Source organism: Thamnophis sirtalis, unplaced genomic scaffold, assembly GCF_051295495.1.
Source record: "Thamnophis sirtalis isolate CommonGarterSnake01/CBP01778 unplaced genomic scaffold, rThaSir2_p1.2 scaffold_7, whole genome shotgun sequence".
Taxonomy (NCBI): Eukaryota; Metazoa; Chordata; class Lepidosauria; order Squamata; family Natricidae; genus Thamnophis; species Thamnophis sirtalis.
In genome coordinates this window covers 46,925,709-46,947,822 of record NW_028261387.1, presented here as the reverse complement: position 1 = coordinate 46,947,822, position 22,114 = coordinate 46,925,709, and the positions used below count along the sequence as shown (strand labels likewise).

Here is a 22,114-nt window from a genome sequence, read left to right as displayed (position 1 = left end):
TCCTGGGACCTGTCCGATGACTCACCAGCAGGCCGGTTGGTGAAGGAGGAGCCTAAGGAGTCATTTGAACAAAAGGACGGCCTCCTGAAATAGGGAGTGGACTTACGGTCCTGCTTCTTGGTCAAGGTAGATAGTATTTTTCGCTTATCCTTGGATTTGATCAGAAAATGGTCTAAGACCTCTCCAAAAGTTTTGTCCCCTTGAAGGGGGCGGAAGCCAACTTCCACTTGGGCTTCTGGTCCACCTGGCAGTGACGAAGCCAAACAAGGCGGCGAGATGTCACATTGGAGGCTGACGCTCTAAAGGCAAACTTTGTTGCGCTAAGGGAGGCATCAGCCGAGTACTGCACCACAACAATAATTTTTGTTATATCCTGGTGTAGACGAGTGTCTCCCACTGAAAGCTTTGCCTGAAGTTCGCATAGCCAAATGACTGAAACCCTATTGAAAAAGGATGCGGAGGAAGATGCCTTAATGTCCCAGGCCACCACCAGATGGGTCTTATGGCACGCCTTCTCCGCCTTGAAGCCTTCCATGAGGTTGGCAGGAAGGACAGAATTTGAGGTGAGGGCCACTATAGGAGGGTCTACAGAAGGTAGGACCAAAACGTCCTCTAGAGCTGATTCTACTGAATAAAGCTTCTTGTCCCCACCACTGGGAGCAGCCAGGGAACCAGGTTGGACCCATTGAGGCTGAACGACATCCATGAAGAGACTAGGGACCGGAACGAGGTCCTGCTGTGGAGCCTGTACTTTAAACATGTTGTCATTAGGATTAGCCGGGGTGGAATCCGAAGATCCCTGACTGGACTAGGGCTTGGTACCCACTTGGGTGGTGTTCTTAGTCTTATGCAAGATGGACTTAAACAAACTAGGTTTAAAGAGGCCGGAGAAGGCAGGGGCATCCAGGGAAGGTCTTTGTCCTCCGAAAGTTCCTCCTCCAAGTCTTCCAAGACGGAGACCTCGCTGAGCGTAGAAGATTCCAGAGAAGGATGGCAGACCTGGCGGCTGATGGTGGTCTCCTCCTGTCTGGGCCCAGCTGAAGTTGGTTTATCTGGCAATTGGTTCCTCTTTTGAAGCCTCTCGGCTATGCCCTGGGAGATGGTGCAGGAGATAACCACTTGCATGTGGGTAGATAACTTGGGTTCCTGAGTTGCTATGTTGTCAGACCTGCCCCTGTTCTTGGAGGAGGAGGGACCCTGTTGGACAAAGGATGACTCCGTAAGTTCCCCAGGAATGGGCCTCATGTGAGTAGGCCCTAACTCAGATATTGAAGAAGGAGTAGGGGAACCTGGATCTTCCAGGGACATATCTGGCAATAAATCTTGGGACTCCACCTCCTCATCGATAACACACAAGGGATCCCCACTTGAAGGTGGGCTGGGTCAACTCAAGTAGTGGGCTGTGGAACCTCCTTTGCTGCCGGGCGCTGGGCCTTCTTGAACTGTTTCTCGAGGGCCCGCATCCCTGTCCGACGCCGCGGATGATGTTGGGTAGGAATGACTATCCTGACTGGCCACCCTGCCCTTCCTTACCCTCTTGCCCTTGCCTGAGGATGTTCCCCGGCTAGGGGCTTGGGAGGGTCCTGATCAAGGGAGGCAGATGTTCCTGGCTGCTCCATAGCAAGTAGCATGAGCTTCAGCCAAGTGGACCAAGGCAAGTAGGATCAGGCAAGATGGAGACTCAGGTGGCTGGCTCTGGAGCAGTTGGTGTTGAAGTGAGAGGCACTGATGATGATCTGAGAGCAGTTAATAGAACAGTGTCAATTAGGAAAAGGCTGGGGGTCTGGCAAGAGTCCAATGGAAAGCCAGCCACTGAAGAGGAGGCATGGTGGAGGAAATGCAGCTGCAGCTGCAAGACGTTGCAGATAAGGCAGAGAGGGCCACTGGAACTAAAACCACAGCCCTCCCTGTGCTAGTGTCTGACCGCCAGGTGACTAAGACACCAGTGCCGCCTGAGGAGTCTTTGTGGGTGGCAGTGGCCCTGCCAGAGCCCCAAAAAGGGCCAACTAACCACCCGGCAGCTATCTGCTGAAGCGGGGATGAGTGATAGGGGGCCGTTGGAAAGGGTGTGAAAAAAAGCCCTTCCAAAATGGCCACCGCTCCAGTGCGAGGGTGGAGAAGAGGAGAAATGGCAGCCACAAGTTGTAAAATGGTCGCGCACCTCTCCGTGACCAGGTGCGCCTTCCCGAAGGCAAGTTAGATTAAAGTGCTCGCTTCCAGCAGCCGCCAGGAGCCTTGCCGCCCTGCCACACTTTTAAATGATCTGGCAGCTCTCCGTTGCCGTCCTAAAGTGCGTGGCAAGCGGAGCACCCCCCACATCCACCCCACCTCCGAGTCTCTCTGGAAGCCTACAAACTCAAATTCAAGGAGAAAAAACAAAAAAGATATAAAACACAAGGTCTAAACTAGAAGGGAACAACTATAGAAAAACAAGGAAAAAGAAATAATAGGTAAGGGAATGGAGAATCCAAGCCTGAATTAAATTAAAATCTGGAGCTCACAAAAACAATCCCTAAACAGGCCAGACTGAGGAAAAAATCTGGCATTGAGGAGCACCAGGAGGCGTGGCCAAGGAAAAAGATTCCTCAGTCCTAGGGCAACCAGACTAATTTAACCCACTGCTTGGACTCTCCAAGCAGTGCACAGGAAAATATATAAGTTATTATTACTGTTTGCTCTTAATAGACATTTGCTGATTAGCACTGAGTGACAAGATTGTATAATTTGTCTATTGATAAGAGATAAGATATGTTTTATTGAAATATAAGAGAAGTTGTTTGTACTTGTCTGAAGTGGGAAGGAGTCATTTCTTTATATATTGTTTTACTTTGTCATTTTTTTCTCTACCACTTTTTATTTTTCATATTCTTACTTTGTATTAGTTTTTTATCTTTTCATCTATAAACTTTAATAAACATTATTATTACCCTGTTTCCTTGAAAATAAGACTTCCGCGGATAATAAACCCAATCGGGTTTTTGAGTGCATGCACTAAAATAAGCCCTCCCCCCAAAATATTGCAACACAGCAGCAGCCATGAGGTGACCACACTTGCCACCTCCTGCGCCTCAAAAATAATAAGACCTCCCCAAAAATAAGGCCAAGTGCTTATTTGGGGAGTCAAAAGAAAATAAAACCTTGTCTTATTTTCAGGGAAAGACGTTGTTGTCATTATTGTTATTTATTATATTAAAAAAAAAATAAACATTTATCTACTTTGAATCATTCATGGCCCATATTAATATAAACTGCCAGAGAGAAAAATTAAGACTACATTCTACAACTACAGAGTATAGAGGATGACCTTGAGAGAGGGGGGAGGGGAGACTTGTTACCAAGATAACAAATAGAAGAACATGGCTTAAGCCCATATATGAAGAGAGAAAATGCTGCTTCTTGGTTTGGTCTATCCTGTAGGATGATCAACAATCACAGTGAATAGGAAACATTTTATTTTATAAAGTACATGTTTTCAGTAGGCAAATTATCTCCATCTTCAACTTCTTCTCTATTTGAAGCTCCTTACAGCTTCATCTCAAATCCCCCTTGGTAAAAATCAGAAGCATGATATAAATTCTCTCTGAAACATCAAACTAAGTTGTTTGATGGGAATAGATAATAGGCATATTCATTACAAAGTCCTTTGATTGCAGTTCAAGTTAATGCTTTGTAATATACCTAATGATTAATCTGAAGCCATTCCCTATGTATATTGTATCAGTCAGTTTGTTCCAAAGTAGATCATTTTTTCTAGTGAGAATATCATAATAGGGTAAAGTTTCTTTGCTTGTGCATGTATTTATTTAGTTAATAATTTAGTTACTTATTTATTTATAAAATTTATTGGCCGCCACTTGATATGAAAACTGAGATCAAGAAAGCAATGAGATTATCTGATATCATCCAATCTTATGGCTGCTAAATATAAAGAATGGGTGGGAGGGAGGGAGTTCTCTTTACTACATCAGTTAAGATAATATTCCATGTTGATGTGCTGGAAGGATTGATCCATGAAACTTGTTTTACACCCCCAAACAGAGGGAAGGAGGGGGAGGGAGAGGGAGAGATTGTTTGTTTGGTTGATTGATTGATTAATTGATTGTAGGAGATGACCAGGCTAAGCTCAAGGGAGGAATCAAATGCATTATAAGTCATGAGTTCCTGTGCACCTGCAAGATATCTTAATCCAGCTCACCTTGAATGCCTTTCTTATCTCCTGTTCATTTCACTTGACCATCAGTTTGTCAGAATTGTGTAGAGAGCTTAAGCTTGCAATAAATATTTGTATTCATCTGAATCTCCTGATTTCCCCAACATTTGACACAGTTGTAATTTTATGCTATCATTGTCAATTTTGCAAGCAGCAATAATATTAGGACACCTAAATTTGGGGCCACCATTATAGAGGGTGATAAAAGGCTATTTCTTATTTCAATTTTCTCCAAATTGGGAAATGCATAAGGTAAGAAACAATTTAATTTCTGATACACCAAAATGTCTTGAGTCAATTCCAGTTTAATAGTGACAATTAAATTCTCTGACCAAGAAACTAGACTTAGTGCATGTTAGTCACAACCCATATCCATTTTTCCATTTCTTTTCATAATGATATATACTTTGTAACAAAGGTAAATGATAATGATAGGTAATATAAAAGTCACTTTCATAAACAGGCATTCCAAAGAGATTCACCCTTTTCCAATCTGGTAGGCTTCAATTTCCTGAATTCTCCAACCAGCTAAGATATTGTTAAGAATGTGGCTGTTGTAGTCCAGATAACTAAATGTCTGCCAGATTTGAGAAAGCTGTTCTAGGTAAACATAAACTTGGGTCTAAACTTAAGGAACGTGGAGATTTAAACTGGTGACTGGGTAATGGGCCAAGAGAAAAACTATATTACGTACCTGTATGACACTTCCATATTTCACTACATCTCCATGCACCTTCTTGTTCTCTGTTTCATTTTGCTTCTGTTCCATCTGAGCTGCATGCTGTTGAGAAATATAAAACACAGCAAAATGAATCCAATTGATGAATTCTGTAAAATATGAATCCTGTAAGAGGATGGAAAACATTTGTTAGAAGTGAATCAAGAGTCAAATAGAGGCTGGGGGTCCATATATTTTGCCTCGTCATGATGAAGTTTGTTGAATTTGGGTTTAGAAGGTTATGCAGATAGCAATTATGATTTGTAAATTATAGTTAATGGTTTTCTGAAAGTCATTTGACTTCAACAGGTTATATAAGCTAATAAAATTCCAGTAAAGCATTATCTGTGTTTCTAGGTTTTTTTTTAATCTATACACACTCTGCATACAATTTCTTGAAGATATCAAGAAAAAAACTGTTAAAAGTTCACAATTAGAAATGGGTTATTCTTTTTTTAAAAAAATTACTGAATGCAGCAAGAAAAAGAGAAGCTGCCTTTAGAGTCTCCCCAGCTGAACAGCACACATTATACCTCTGCTGGCAAGCTGCACTGTATGCTAAGTCCAATTCAAGGTGTTGATTTTGACTTTTAAAGCTCTACATATCATAGGGCTGGTTATTTGGGGGCACAATTACATCTGCTCATCCGATCAGAGCTGATAGAAAAATTACAGGCCCCTTCTGCTAAGGAGTAAGATCTGGGCCCAGAAAACAAGCCTATTCAGCTTTGGAATCTCATCTGCTTCTGAAATGAGATTGACTTCATCCCAATTAATTTTCCAGAAATCCCTCAAACCTCATTTATGTTATCAGGTCTAGGGAATCAGTGGAACCAGTGCATTCCTGGACCTTTAGACTTTGGACCTCCATTGTTATATCTTCTAAGAACGAGATATACTATCTACATACCCCCGTATCCCATGGTTGGTGCACAGCTACCTGAACTGCACTTTTAACAGCTGCGTAATCTTTCTTTTTTCCTCTCTTTTTCTTTCTTCTCTTTCTTTCTTTCTTTTGTATGGGATATGCATGAGATATGCATGTGATTGAGTGAATGATCCCACTTTTTATTACCTATTATTGTTGTATTTTTTGTGTTTTAATTACTACGTGGGGATTGTTTGGGTGAACGGATGAGTGTGCTTGATTTGGAGGACCTGTCGAGGAACGCGGGGGTCGTTGGGGTGGTTGGGGGAATTACGGACATGGGAGTGGGCCGGAGCATTACGGTCGTAACAGGGAGGGGCAGGTATGGCGGGGACTTTAGGGCTGGCCATTACCGGGGAAGGAGGGCTCGCTACGTTACAGAGATCCCTCCTTCCGGCCCTATGAGTCCCACTCCAAGGCCAGATGGTGTGAGTAATCAGGGCCCTGGTCTCAGGCTGTTGTCGCTAAATGCCGGGTCTGTAGTTCACAAGGCTCCTCTCGTCCGGGACCTAATTTTAGATGAGAGGGCAGACCTGGCATGTATTACTGAAACCTGGCTGGGCCCGGAGGGAGGAGTCCCCCTCGTAGAAATGTGCCCAGAGGGTTTTCAGATGCTCCATCAGCCAAGAGCTCAGAGAAGGGGTGGGGGTGTGGCCATTGTTATCCGAGAGTCTCTAGTACCTCGTAGGATCCCTGCTCCGGAGCTTGTCGGGTGTGAGTCCCTGCTGATGAAGTTGGACCTCAAGGGTCAAGTGGGCCTGCTGTTAATGTACCTGCCTCCCAACAGCGTTGCAGCAGCCCTCCCCTCGCTCCTTGAGTCGGTAGCCGAGCTGGCAATTGAGTTCCCCGGGCTTATGGTTCTGGGGGATTTCAATTTGCCTTCGCTCGGTGAACACTCTGATGGAGCGCAGGAGTTCATGGCTTCCATGACAGCCATGGGCTTAACCCAAGTAATTCGGGGCCCAACCCACTCAGCGGGTCACATGCTCAACCTCGTATTTCTTTCGGAGCAGTGGACTTGTGATCTTGGTCTGAGGGGTAGTGAGATCGTACCCCTGTCGTGGTCAGACCACTACCTACTGAGGCTTGACTTTCGGAGACCAAACCCCCACTGTAGGGAGGAGGAACCGACCAGGTGGTTCCGCCCCAGGCGACTTATGGACCCTCTGGGATTCCAGACGGAGCTTGGGGTTATCCCTGATACCCTCGCCCACAGTCCGGCGGAGACTCTGGTTGCTGCCTGGAACTCGGCAGCAACAGAGTCTCTTAACCGGATTGCGCCTCTACGGCCGCTCCGAGGCAGTGGATCCAGGAGGGCCCCTTGGTTTACTGAGGAACTCCGGGAGATGAAGTGCCGAAAGAGACCCCTAGAGCACCAATGGAGATCCAGTAAATCCGAATCGAACCGAGCACTTTTAACATCCTGCATCAGAGAGTACATCCGGGCAATCAGGACGTCAAAAAGAACTTACATTGCCACTCTGATTGCTTCCGCTGAGTCGCGCCCAGCCGCCCTGTTCAGGATAACCCGTTCCCTCCTAAATAGGAGAGATACGGGTGATCCTTTGCAGGGCAGGGCTGAGGACTACGTCCAGTTTCTCGCGGATAAAGTTGCTCGGTTTTGGGCGGACCTGGACTCCAATCCTGCAGAACCAGCCGAGGCACTAAGGCATAATCTGGTAGGTCATCGCTGGACTGATTTTCAAGCTGTTACTCCTGAGGACGTGGACAAGGCCATGAGAGCTGTAGGTGCCTCCACATGTGTGCTGGACCCGTGTCCCTCCTAGCTGGTTGTTAACAGCAGAGAGGTGACACGGGGCTGGATCCAGACGGTTGTTGCCGCCTCCCTTCGGGAGGGGGTCTTTACCCCCGCTTTAAAGGCGGCGGTGGTGAGACCCCTCCTGAAGAAACCATCTCTGGATCCAGCCGTTTTAAACAACTATCGTCCAGTCTCCAACCTCCCCTTTGTGCGGAAGGTTGTTGAGAAGGTGGTGGCCTTTCAGTTTCAGCGGTCCTTGGAGGAAGCCAGTTATTTTGATCCATTCCAGTCTGGCTTCAGGCCTGGCTACAGCACAGAAACCGCTTTGGTTGCATTGACCAATGATCTCTGGAGAGCCAGGGATGGAGGCCATGCCTCCATCCTGGTACTCCTTGACCTCTCTGCGGCTTTCGATACCATCGACCATGGTATCCTTCTGCGACGACTGCGGGAGGTGGGGGTGGGAGGCACTGTTTTACGGTGGTTCTCCTCTTACCTCTCGGACAGGTCACAGTCGGTGTTAGTCGGAGGGCAGAGATCGACCCCTAGGCCCCTAACATATGGGGTGCCGCAGGGTTAGGTCCTGTCCCACCTACTTTTTAATATCTACATGAAACCGCTGGGCGAGATCATTCGGCAGCACGGGATAAAATACCACCAGTATACGGACGATACACAGTTGTATCTGTCCGCCCCGAGCCAACTCAATGAAGCGATGGACGTGATGAGCCAGGGCCTTGAGGCTGTTAGAGACTGGATGGGGGTTAACAAGCTTGTACTCAATCCAGATAAGACCGAGTGGCTGCTGTGCTTCCCTCCCACTAATTGGCCAAGTGTTCCATCTCTCAGGCTGGGGGGTCAAATACTACGCCCCTCAGATAGGGTCCGCAACTTGGGAGTCCTCCTGGACCCACAGCTGACTTTTGAACACCATTTGTCAGCTGTGACCAGGGGGGCATTTGCCCAGGTTTGCCTGGTGCACCAGTTGCGTCCCTACCTGAACCGGGAGGCTCTCACAACAGTCACTCGTGCCCTTGTGACCTCTAGGCTGGAGTACTGCAATGTGCTCTACATGGGGCTGCCCTTGAAGAATATTCGGCAACTTCAGCTGGTCCAGAATGCAGCCACGCGAGCGATCGTGGGTGCACCTCGTTTCACCCACGTAACACTTATCCTCCGCGAGCTGCACTGGCTGCCTGTTGATCTCCGGGTGCGCTTCAAGGTGCTAGTTGTCACCTATAAAGCCCTCCATGGTATTGGATCTGGGTACTTGAGAGACCGCCTACTGCCAATTACCTCCACTAGGCCAATAAGATCCCATAGATTAGGCCAGTGTTTTTCAACCTTTTTTGTGCAAAGGCACACTTTTTTCATGAAAAAAATCACGAGGTACACCACCATTAGAAAATGTTAAAAAAATTTAACTCTGTGCCTATATTGACTATATATAAAGTAATTTTCCCACGGTACACCTTATACTATGTCACGGCACACTAGTGTGCCGCGGCACAGTGGTTGAAAAACACTGGATTAGGCCTCCTCCGAATTCCATCAGCCGGTCAATGCCGACTGGCAACTACCCGGAGGAGAGCCTTCTCGGTGGCTGCTCCGACCCTATGGAACGAACTCCCCGTGGAGATTCGTACCCTCACCACCCTCCGGACCTTCCGCATAGCCCTTAAAACCTGGCTGTCCCGACAGGCCTGGGCCTAAAGACTTCAACCCCACCCGAATAGTATGATTGTTGCACTTTTAACGATGTATTGTCTTCATGTGTGTAACTTGTTTTGTCCTTCCCTCCCCCTGAATTGTGAGCCGCCCTGAGTCCCCTCAGGGAAAAGGGCGGCATACAAATAAAGTATATTCTATTCTATTCCTGAGGTAGCTCCATTGAGGTTAATATCTGCTGATCTCTCTTTTCCTGGATTTGCTAATTGTTTTTTATATTACTATTTTATAGTAGTCCTCGATTTACAACAGTTCATTTAGTGATCGTTCAAAGTTGCAACAGCACTGAAAAAGTAGCTTTTTCACAATTTTTCACATTTACAATTGCTGCAGCATCCCCATGATCACATGATCAAAATTCAGATGCTTGCCCACTGATTCATATTTATGACAGTCACAGTGGCCCACAGTCATGTGATCCCCTTTTGCAATTTTCTGACAAGAAAAGTCAATAGGGAAGCCAAATTGACTTAACAGCCTTGCTACTAACTTAACAACTGTAGTGATTCACTTAACAACTGTGGGAGAAAGGTCATAAAATGGGACAAAATTCACTTAATAACTATCTCACTTAGCAACAGAAATTTGGGGCTCAATTGTCTCCTAAATGGGCTCATACGTCAAGGATTACCTGTATTGTATGTAGTTGTTATTTGGTGGAATGGGCAGTCATACAAAAAGAAAGAAAAAGAAAGAAAGAAAGAAAGAAAGAAAGAAAGAAAGAAAGAAAGAAAGAAAGAAAGAAAGAAAGAAAGAAAGAAAGAAAGAAAGAAAGAAAGAAAGAAAGAAATTCTTCACAGGAGTCCACTTGAGAAATTCCTGGGCTAGAATCAAATCTGGGCTCTACTATCAGAAGGGCTTCTGGGTTACAGCAGGAGTTACAATTGAAAAGGCACTCCTAATTCAGGAGCAAAGAATCTTTTTCAGATGCAGGTCTTCTCTGAAAGCCATTGAAGGCATGTTGGTAGATATGAAGAAGCTATCAAGTAGGCAAGGCTGAAAGTGTCTGTTCCTTTGCTGCATGTGGCAATGGAGCAGATAGGATAGGCTAGAAGCTGACGCATTTTGCCTTGCAGATGTTAAACATGTCCACTTCAATCTTTATTTTTGGATGGAGGAGGAAGATAGTATTAACAAACATGAATTATTTTTCCACCAAATTTCCTCAGATGGAGGGTACATGGGCTACAGATTGCAGGTAGCTCACACTTGCCCTGATTACTTAAGCACTTTTTTTAAAAAAATCAATTATATTTAACACCTATATATGCCTATGAAATAAGCAGCATATGAAAGAAAAAGATACTTCATAGTTTCATGTACTACATAATTTCATCATTCTAACACCAAGATTACATGCTTGTTCCAATTTATTTTATCTTTACATATAAAAGCAGGACAGGTCCATAGACATGCATCAAACTATATTATTAATGATTGAATTATTATTTTTTTAATTGGGCATTAGCTCTACTATTAATAGCTGCTTAAATTGGGTTCTAGAAATGCTAGATCTTTAGAAACATATTAGTGAATAAAAGCAGGAGAGAATGAGGCCATTGCTTTCATAAACTGTGAATATGTTTTTCACATCTAGCTCTTTTTCCTCCCCTCGATACCTGAAGTGATAAAAGTGGAAGTAAAGAAGAAGCTCTTTCTCAAAAAATAAAAGCTAAAACTTCAGAAGTCCATCAAATATAGAAGGACATAAGGCCACTGCTTTCAAGAGCTGTGAATATGTTTTTTCACATCTAGCTCTTTTAAATAAAAGCTAAATGTTTCCCAAGTCCATGAAAATTACCAAGGTATTCAGACAGAACCATGCATGGCTTATTTCCATAGAAATCATCTATCTCAATCACATACTTATAATGAAGGAGGTTCATTTCTCATGTGTGTGAACCGCAGCAGAACCAGTGCAACAAAAGTAACAAGAGACTTTCATTTAAGTCAGTGCCCATTAAGCAATACAGAACTGGTGCTGGGGGATTTCTGAGCCAATCCAGAAGGAAATAGAAACCTTGTGAGACGTGAAGAAATCGCCATTAGCCATGAGTCAGGCACTTCAAAACCAGTGGCATAAAACAATCTTCCAGGTTGGCCTTTAAACCACAAAACCATCCTGGCAGAAGTTCTTTTTTAAGGTTGCTTCACTGGTAATCCAAAGCTCTTTTTAAAACCGGCTACCAAGCCTTTTTTTTTTCAACTAAATAGTAATGTTGGCAAACAATGGATTAATATTTGACTGGATTTTTCAGTCTGGCAAATGAAAGCAGATCACGCACAGCTTGGGGCAGAAATTCGTTTCAGAGAAATAAGGGCGGCAAAAGGAATGGTAAGAAAAATAAGCAAATAAACCCTGAGGTTATAAGGCTTGGAGAGAGAACAGGATGTATGGGAAGGAGCAGATAGTGAAACGGACCTTAGTACACAACAGTAAAGGATCAGAAACACAACTAATGTCTCAGGAGTGGCCTAATGTTTACTCTTTTCTATAGTTCAGTCTAATTTTATTTTTAAGGGTTTCGCTTCCTGTGGTTCATAAATATAATTAAAAATAAACACAGATTAAATTCAGTATTTCTTATACTTCATTTTCCTTTTGCTTGCAAGTGTCTAGCTCATGAAAATGTTTCGTGAAATCTCAGAAACCAGAAATCTAAAATAATTAGATGTCCATTACCTAGGGATGGGCCTGCAGCTTTTCACTCAGCATTACTAGTAGAAGCACATTAAATGCATGTCAAGTGGTATTTACTGTAGACATTTCACTAATTATAGGAACAATTAGTGAACAATAAAGCAGGGAAGCCAGGAATTCAATATAACCAAACTCGGTCTGTTTCTCATCTCGTCCTCAAAGCATTCCTAAACCAGAATGTATTACTTGTCTTCCAGGGCAGAAAAGACCCTGGTAGGGTATTACATGGAGCACGTGCAAAATGGAAAAGAAAAACCTGTGATGAACTCATAACAGAAGCTCAGGAAAAGGGTCCTTTTCTTAGCATTCGAAAGCACAAAGTAGAATAGTTGTCAAGAGACCAATTCTGTGATAATGCTAATGGAACTTAGCAAACATGTCCCTATGATGCTTGATAATGTATGGTTGGTCAACTACTTCATCCATAGCACCAAAATGAAATGCAGATGCCTTCCTTAACCCAAGACCTTTCAAAAATGTTCATCTTCGTGTCACCAAATTTGGGGAGTCTAGAGATCAAATTGTCTAGAGATACGTCCAATTGAAACCAGTGAGAGTTATTTCTGAGTAAATATGCACTAGTCAACATTTTAAGACTACCTCTGATGGTTCCAGTCTCAAAGGTTTCAACATACTTTAGTTTTTCCATTCTTTTATTCATTTGTTTTATTCTATTTTCCGTTATTTATTTTTGGAAATTTATTTCCTCTGATTGAAAAGCAGTAGTCAGCCTAATTTGAAAAGGGAGAAAAATGTTTTCTGATGCTTCGTCAAATGCTCCTGTGAAATTCCAGTTCCATACTAAGGCATAGTTACAATTTTTCTGTCAGATTTTTTTTTCTGTTGGATATGCATTTTTTTTCTTTCTTATGATGAAGCACATGATGGCATATGCATGTGCTAAATACAATAGGTTAAGTAAGAAAAGACACTTTACATTATGACCTTAATAGTTTTTCCTTCCCAAGGAAATAATTATCATTATATTTCCAATATTTGCATATTAATGTGTGCCCTTTCAATGCAATTGGTGTTTTTGTTATATTGAATATATTAATTAATATATTACCTGCATTGCAAAAGGTGCTCTGACAAAAATACAGAAAAAAGAGAGGCAAGTGAATTTTACTATAAACTATTGAACAAAGATAGGAAATGCAAGCATTTGCTTAGTCAAGACAGCATTCATTCCACAAGCATAAATTAGTTATTTTGAATCAGATTAGGGCTGGAAGGGACCTTAGAGGTCTTCTAGTCCAGCCCCCTGCTCAAGCAGGGGATCCTATACCAGTGCTGGTACCAGATCCTGCCCGGAGCACCAGGTACCGTTCCAGTATGGTGCTCCAGAGGGCCCACCCGCCCTCCTGAGCTCCTTACCTGTCCTTTAAAGTCTTCGGCGCTTCCGCCGAGCAGCTGGAGCATCACAGAGGATTGCAGAGGTATCGCTGGCAGGTATGACACATGCGTGTGCCGCACGCGTGTGCCGCATGCATCCGTATGGGCGACGCTGGGCCCGTTCTAACCGTACCAGTTGGAACGTGATTCGGAACCCACCACTGGCACACGCAGGAACTTCAGAAACCAGAAGAGAAGTTCCCCGGCACACATTGAGCTTCTGGTTTCAAGCATGTGCGCCAGGGAACTGATCTTCTGGTTTCTGGCACTCCCATGCATGCAAAGACATATGCACCAGAATCAAGAAAAGCAATGGGTGATGGCTGGCATGCCCAGAGAGATGGCTCTGCATGCCACTTTCAGCACGCATGCCATAGGTTCGCCATCATGGTCCTATACCATTTCAGACAAGTGATTGTCCAGTCCCTTCTTAAAAACCTCCAGTGATGGTTGAAGTTTTCCCCTGTCCCCTTCAATGATTGAAGGCAAGCTGTTCCAGTGGTTATTTATCCTCACTATTAGGAAGTTTCTCCTTAATTCCAGGTTGCTTCTCTCCTTAGTTTTCATCCACTGTTTCTTGTCCCGGCCTCTGGAGCTTTGGAAAATAAGTTGACCCCCTCCTCTTTGTGGCAGCCTCTCAAATACTGGAACACTGCTATCATGTTCCCCCTAGTCCTTCTTTTCCCTAGAATAACCAAACCCAAATCCTGCAACTGTTCTTCATATGTTTTTGTCTGCAGCCTTTTAATCATCTTAGTTGCTCTTCTCTGCACTTTTTTCAAAGTCTCAACATCTTTTTTGTAATGTGATGACCAAAACTGAATGCAGTATTCCAGGTGTGGTCTTACTAAGGCTTTATAAAGTGATACTAATACTTCATGTGATTTTGATTCTATGTCTCTGTTTATACAACCAAGGATTGTATTAGCTGTTTTGGCTGCCGTCGCACACTGCTGACTCATGTTTAAGTGATCGTCCACTAAAACTCCAAGGTCCTTCTCACATTTACCATTTTTGAGCCAGGTTTCGCCTATTAGAAAGCCTGGGTTTCTAAAAAGAACCCCTGTGGCTCTGGAAATGAATTTGTGTACTTTTAGTTCGCGTTCATTCAGTCAAGAATATATAACAGGAAATGTGGCATTATACACTAAAGATTTTCCTCCGCCTCCTTCTTTCCAATCCAGTGCCTTAAAAGCAAACTAACACATTGAAATAGAACACTCTCTTCCACTTCACACAGAGGAAAAACTCCACCGACTAAATGTTTATGTGTGAAAGACACAGGAAGAGTAGAGCAAACAATCATAAATCAATCCTCACCAACCTTGCAGATATGTGGAGCTGCATTCCAAAACTCCTGACCATGATTGGTTGGGAAAGATTGCCCTAGATAAGAAGCCTGTGCTTGGGGAGTTGGCTTAGATTTGCTTTGCTTCTAATCATGGAGGTGACATAATTTTCTTCACTGGGACAAAGAGGAGATATGATTTGCCTTGATCAAACATTTTATTTCACCTTGAGCCTTCTCCACTCTTTCTCTCTAACCTTTCCTGTTAGCCTCCTTCATCACTTATAAAAATCAGATGAAGTTTCTGTACAGAGGTCTCTCCCAACAATAGCTGGCTAGAAATCTTTCACTGCCGCAGAGGCTCCTCTCAGCACTCTACAGGAAATTGTGGAGGTGTTCCAACAGAGTGAAGCTTATGTATTCACTATTTTCCACTCTTAAAACCAAAGAATCCTTGAATTTACCCTAGTAGGGTACTCCACTTTAATCTTGCTAGAGTAAGACTCGGGGCAATTTAGCAAACCACTGTGAATGCATAAGGAACTTTCCATTTAACTGAAACTTAAAAGATACACATGCAAGAGATACAGGATGCTTGTAACCACCAATGTTGCATACCAACAAATATTTAGCAGCAAATAGCTAGATTAGAAAGACTAAAGCATAAATAAATTTAGGCTCATAAGGGAGCTCACAAAAGAAAAGGAAAAAAGAGCTTTTTTCGCTATGTCAATAGTAAAAGGAAGAAAAATGAATGGTTGGAAGAAAAATGAATGATTGGGCCCGCCCGTTAGAAGATAGTGGTATAGTAACAGACGACAGGGGAAAACTCCATATTTCCTATCTTGCATTCATCTTTTCTGAAAAGGAAACTGTCTTCAAGGGGACCTAAGCAGAACAATTCCTCTTAGAGAGACTGGCAACCTCAAGGAAATAAAAAGATGGTTAGGTAGGCTTTAGCTATTATGACCAACTTTAAATCTTCAAGAACTTGTAGATATCATTTCAGATACTCTTGTTCTGAAATTTGAGAAAGCACAAGGATTAAGCACAGTTCTAGAGGACTAGAGAAGGGTAATTACTGTTCCTCTGTACAAAAAGTGGTAGAAAGAAGACCCAAATAACTACAGACCTGACAACTTGACAAAGAAGCAAGGCAATATTCAGAGAAAAGATTATTAAGTAATCAATTTATAGGTATATAAAAAGAATGTATTGCTTGACTGGAACCAGCATTGGGCTATCAAGAAAGAATAATGCCAAACCAAGTGATTTTTAAAAAAAATTACCTGGCCTTGTGACGGACAAGGTGTAGCTTTACTTCAATAAAATATTTTACAAACTCTCCTTTAATATTCTACTACATCAGACAGCAAAATCTGAACTACTGATGATGACTAAATGGTTGACCATTTATATGAAATAAGCACACATGAATGTCTCCAACTCAAGCAAGGAAAGTTCTGAATAGCAGGCCACTGAGTGCAATTTTAAGGCTTCTGTTCAATATATTGGTAAAATAGGATCATAAAATGTATAGACAACACATAGTAGGAAAATAAGGTATTATGATTCAGAATGATCTTGACCAAGTGGAATAACAGGAGAAGCCATCAAAATATAGGTCAACAAGGGTAGAGGTAAAATCCATTATTTGGGTAAGAGAAATGGACTGCAATACATGAAAAAAGGACCTTAATGTCTTTGTGGATCACAAGGTAATCACAGTGGAAATGGCAAATAAGCAAATGCAATTCTAGGCTATATCAATAGCAGTACATTGTCCTGTCTCTTGTTCTGTGTTGGTCAGATTGTGCCTAAAACATGGTGTCCAGTTCAGGGAAGCACACTTTAGCAAAGACGAAGGAGAGGAACCAGTTGTTTGATCAAAATAAACATGACTATTAGAAGATGGTTTGGGAGCCTACCATACCTGAAGTTTCTGCAATAGTACTACATCAGCTATTTTGTCCTTGTCCTGCTTTGTTTGCTTGGCTTTCCAGTATTGCTTTTGAGCAGAATAGCGGTTCATGGGACATACTCTGAAGAGACAATCTGCAATGAGAAGAAGCCAAGGAATTAGAAAGTGATTGTTCTAATACCATAATTTATTTCATGTTTATTACTAAGTTGTACTGTACCCTTATATGAATAAAGATACCATTCTTATAAGATTGGTATAATTGGTTGCCGGTTGTCTTCCAGGCGTGATTCAAGGTATTAATTATGACCTTTAAAGCGCTCCATGGCTTAGGCCCAGGATACCTGCAGACCACCTACTGCCACCAGTAGCATCCCACCGTCCAGTGCGATCCCACAGAGTTGGCCTCCTCAGGGTGCCATCGGCCAGACGGTGTCAGGTAGCAACCCCCAGGGGGAGAGCCTTCTCTGTGGGAGTGCCTTCCCTCTGAAATGAGCTGCCCCCGGAGCTTCGCATAATCCCCAACCTCCGGTCCTTCCGACGTGCCCTAAAAAGTTGGCTTTTCTAGCAAGCCAGCCTGGCCTGAATAGAATAAAATATAGGATTAATTTGGTTGTTAATTTTAATTTAATTTTTAAATTTTTATTGTAAATATCAATTGGATTTTTTTTGGGATACTTTATTTAATGTCCCTTTTAATTTTTGTAATATGTGTTTTCTTTTATGTTGTACGCTGCCCTGAGTCCTTGGGAGAAGAGCGACATATAAATCCAATAAACCTAAAAAAAAACCTAAACCTAACTTAACCATACCAATCTTATACATATGATACAAATCTAGAAATAAAACCCTATATAGGAGAAAAAGCCTTTTAAAATGTAAATATAACCACCAAAGTTAGTCGAGTTTCCCCACTCAAGTGCAAAACAGCTATGTGAGAATACAAATTATCTAAGAACTGGGCATACATTGTCACAGCAGATGGCACAACTAGCAAGGCATATTTGAACTTAGAAAACTGAGCACAGTCAAACTGACAGGTAATCTTTGACTTAGGACCATAGTTGGAGGTGAAACTTCCATTGGTAAGTGATGCGGTCATTAGATGAATCATGCCCAATTTTATGACCTTTCATTGTGGTCATAAATCATGTGATTGTGAATCATTACGTGAATCATGTGATTGTTAGGTAAATCGAGCTTCCCCGCCATTTACTTTGCTTGTTCGAAAGCCATGGGAAATTTGCAAATATTGATCACATGACTTTCAGACACTACATCCATCATAAATATATTCTGGTTGCCAAGCACCCGAATTCTTATCATCTGATCAGAAGGACACTGCAATGGTCATTAAGTGCAAGGGCTGGTTGCAAGTCACTTGTTCAGCATGACTGTAACTTTGAACGGTAGCAATGGTTGTAAGTCTAGGACTACATGTAGTTAATAATTAGATGGGAGACTATAATACTCTTAAGTTAGATCAGTGTTTCTCAACCTTGGCGACTTTAAGTCCTGTGGACTTCAACTCCCAGAATTCCCCAGCCAGCTGGCTGGGGGATTCTGAGAGTCGAAGTCCATAGGACTTAAAGTCGCCAAGGTTGAGAAACACTGGGTTAGATGGAAACCTTGTGTGTGTGTGTGTGTGTGTGTGTGTGTGTGTGTGTGTGTGTGTGTGTGAGAGAGAGAGAGAGAGAGAGAGAGAGAGAGAGAGAGAGAGAGAGTGTGTGTGTGTGTGTACACAATATAGAAGAAGGCAATGAAAAATTACTTTGTATTGTTGCTAAGAAAACTACACTGGCAGATCTGCGTAGTCACCTGGAGCTGAACATAACTCAAAACAACAGCTTTTATGTATGTTTATGTATATACAATGTGTGTGTGAGAGGACATTTATGACATTTGTCACTGAGCAGATAATCATAAATGCCAACTCATCTATAGCTTATACTGTTTATAAGAAAACAGATTCTCATACATATTTTACAACTGTGGACCAATTTTCAATGACATTGCACCCATAGCTGTCAGGCAATGACAAATGGTAGAATCCTTCTAATATGAAGTTAGACTAATTCTTCATACCTTTTCCCTGACATGAAATACATATCAGAAATACAGAAGATAGATAAAATTGCTATTGAAATGTCAGCCTGCATTTATTTGGGAGGAAGGGAAACAAATGCAGCACATGCCTACAAAATATACCGGTACCTTCCTCATACTGTCCATTACAGAGTGATACATTACAGCAGTGAAAGTGCCAGATCTATGCTTGGGGTTCAGAAAATAATTTTGGAGAGCCAGCTCTCCCATGTATGCATGCATTCCAGAGCTGACAAGATTGAATCCTACTTTAATACTGGCAACAAGGCACTTCCTCTAACAGACGGGAGAGGAACTTAAGGGATTGCAGGCAGGCCACTTGATTAGCCACAGTATGGCCAACTGATACCATCACTTCCCTATCCTCTTTCCACCCTTTTATCTCATGATCTTGAATCCTTTCCTGACAAGTGTTGTTGTTTTTTCTTCTTCCTCCTAAGCAAGGGCCCAATGCCTCTTCACCAGAAAACAGAAATGTGAATGCTAGGGTATACTGTATATCAGGAAAAATGGACCCCATGCAATTCTTCTTCATCTTCATACCAAAAGAGAAACTCCAATGCCCCCACTGCCAAAAATGCCATCAACACATTTGCAGACAGCTGTAAAACTCGGCCAAGAAAATTTCTCTTCTACCTTAAAAAAAAATGTTTCATCTCCCGTGAAAGGAAGAATATATTCATACATTAGAAAAAAGGAAGGCTCAAATATTTTTCAGGAGACTATCTTTAAATGAAGGTGGGGGAAACCCCATATTTTCCAGAGGCAATGGCTATCCTGCTTGAGGAAGAGTTGAAAAAAACCTTGTCACTAATACAAAACATGGACCTAGTCAGTGGTAGAATTCAATTTTTTTTACTACCAGTTCTGTGGGCGTGGGTTGGTGGGCGTGACAGGGAAAGGATATTGTAAAATCTCCATTCCCTCCCCACTCCAGGGAAAGTTACTGCAAAATCCCCATTTCCTCCCGATCCGCTGGGACTCGGGAGGCAGAGAATAAATGCGGGCGGGGCCAGTCAGAGGTATTTACCAGTTCTCTGAACTACTCAAAATTTCTGCTACTGGTTTTCCAGAACTGCTCGGAACCTGCTGAATATCACCTCTGGACCTAATGAAGTATAGTTTCAGTGAATTTTGACTACTGTATTCTCCCACACATCTCTGGTCAACATGGTTATACAGTATTGCTTATTCAATTTGAAAGATATTAAGATATTAACTTTTTTCCTCTTTGAAAAATACCTTGCTGTTTTTTCAAAAGTTCCCTGTTTCCTGGGAAAGAATGCTTGAAGGTGGGGCAAAGCACTTTTCAAACAGAACCATGTAGAAAGAACAAGAAGTAACAGCCCCTGCACATTTATAAGTGAGACAACGCCATGGAGAAAAAACTTTAGACTCAACCCTGCCCAGAGTTGAATCAAATTTCGTAGCATTCCGCATCTACATACAACTTGTGAAAATCACTGAGCCATACAGCAACTCAGCACTAATTCCAGTCAGCTTTGGAAAGCTTGTTCTCAAGAAGATGAGATCAAAGCTCTTGATGTCACTCATTGCAATCCAGACACTTCTGATACAAAAAGAAAATCATTTCCAGTCTTGGATCGCATCCCAAACTGCTGGCAAGCACGTAATCAATTATTTATCTAGAGGAGGAATAATAAGCCGCCAAAAAACAGCTCTCACTGGTTCTGGAGGGGAGCCATTTTTACATCTTGTTTCACAAGATTCTTTGTCCTGTGGGAAAGCCCCATGGCACGTAAGCCCCATGGATCATTATACCCTTGCAGAAAAAGTTCTTAGCCAGTTCTTTGTCTCTGTGGTAGAACCCAGGTTCACTTCTGCTAGCAACACAGATCTGGTCAAACTATGTTTCCAAATTACTTCATGCTGACAGAACATATTCAAATACAATTAAATATTCATTTCCCAAATCCCTCAATACTGAAAACCAGATGCCGGGGAGAAGAAAATAATATTAGGCTTCTCCTAAAGAAGTTTATTAGATCATTAAGTTAAAGTAAAGCATAAAAAAGAGTCCTGCCAATGGAGGTAAATATATGAGTTTCCTACTTAATGAAACTAGAGAATAGATTGATTGGGCTTTGATAAAGCTACATCCCTCCTCAATATCTCCCAAGGCAATAACTTAGAGATCCCATATCATGTATCCATTGTTAATAAGGATCAATGTATATTTTGCACTTTTCTCTACTTTCCTCCTCTAGTTACCTGAAAGCAAATTGGATGCCTAGCTCCCTCAATTTCCAATTTGCTCAAAATCAGACAAAAGGAAGAAAATAGTTTCTAAACAAAATGTATAGAATTCATAGTAGAAACCTTTATTTAAACCTCAATTTAAATATAGAAACAAAGAAGAAAGGAAACAGAAGGTAATTAAAAAGTCCACAAAGAACACAAGGTTACGGAGATTGAGTGCTGTTTAATTCAATGGTCCTCCCACTTTTTTCCTAAACCAAAAATACTGAAGGAATATGTGTGGGCATTTTCATGAGCATCATTTATAGGGTTAAGTTCTAGCGGTGATTCATTGACTTCGTATTTTGGTCCTTCCCTGAGGGCTGAAAAACAAGGCAAGACAGAAGTATGAATACTTTACTAAAAGAATGTCATCCTCCCATTGTTGATTCTGCTAGATACTGCTGAGATTATGGATGGAGTTTATGAACAAAACTGATCATGGAATCCATTGTCTTCTTATACCATTATACATATATAACAGTATAAGGCATGCAACAATGGGGAAGGGGGTGCCATTCTGCTCTGCAATAAAATTGTTTGTTCAGTTCACAACCAACCATTAAAATACCCATTTAGCAAAGAACAGGACTTGAACACTATCCTTGTTTTCTTCCAACATGTTCAAACATAAGGCTCTGCCATATTGAAAAAGCCGTGGGGAAAGTTAAGAGTGAGAGGGAACAGGAACTTGCCAGCTTTTGTTGTCCTGGCCAAGTTCAGATACTTTATAACTGAAATCTATTTTTCCTCACTGGTTTCAGCAGTTGCTGCAAGAGATATGAGCTCTTGCATGTGTACATCGTAAAAGCATATTTCATTGAAGACGTCTGCTTCTCTAGAAATATGCAATCAGTTCTCACCCAGAAGCTGTGATTAGGCTGTATATTTTGCAATAAAAAGTTATAAGAATGTACGTCACCCTAAGACGCATTTCCATGAGTCACAATATACATGTTTAAAAATAAAGGCTTTGATGAACCTAGTTGGGGTTTCAAGCTATCAGTTGCCTTAGAAGAGGAAGACATTTCTGTGTCAGAAATGCCAGGATCTAAACTAAACTACTCCTTAACATTGTCATAAAATACTAATATTAGTCGA

General features: G+C 42.1%; 1 protein-coding gene across 1 annotated transcript in view; it reads right to left on the bottom strand.

The window, feature by feature from the left end:
- The window catches only part of ITPR3 (inositol 1,4,5-trisphosphate receptor type 3), a 135,498-nt gene that overhangs the window by 77,640 nt on the left and 35,744 nt on the right, over positions 1-22,114 (bottom strand). Inside the window, exons 3-4 of the mRNA XM_087719927.1 lie at positions 16,661-16,782; positions 4,905-4,991 (exon numbers count right to left, since the gene is read on the bottom strand). Of these exons, the coding sequence (XP_087576053.1) occupies positions 4,905-4,991; positions 16,661-16,782 (209 nt within the window). The remainder of the gene's footprint in view (positions 1-4,904; positions 4,992-16,660; positions 16,783-22,114) is intronic.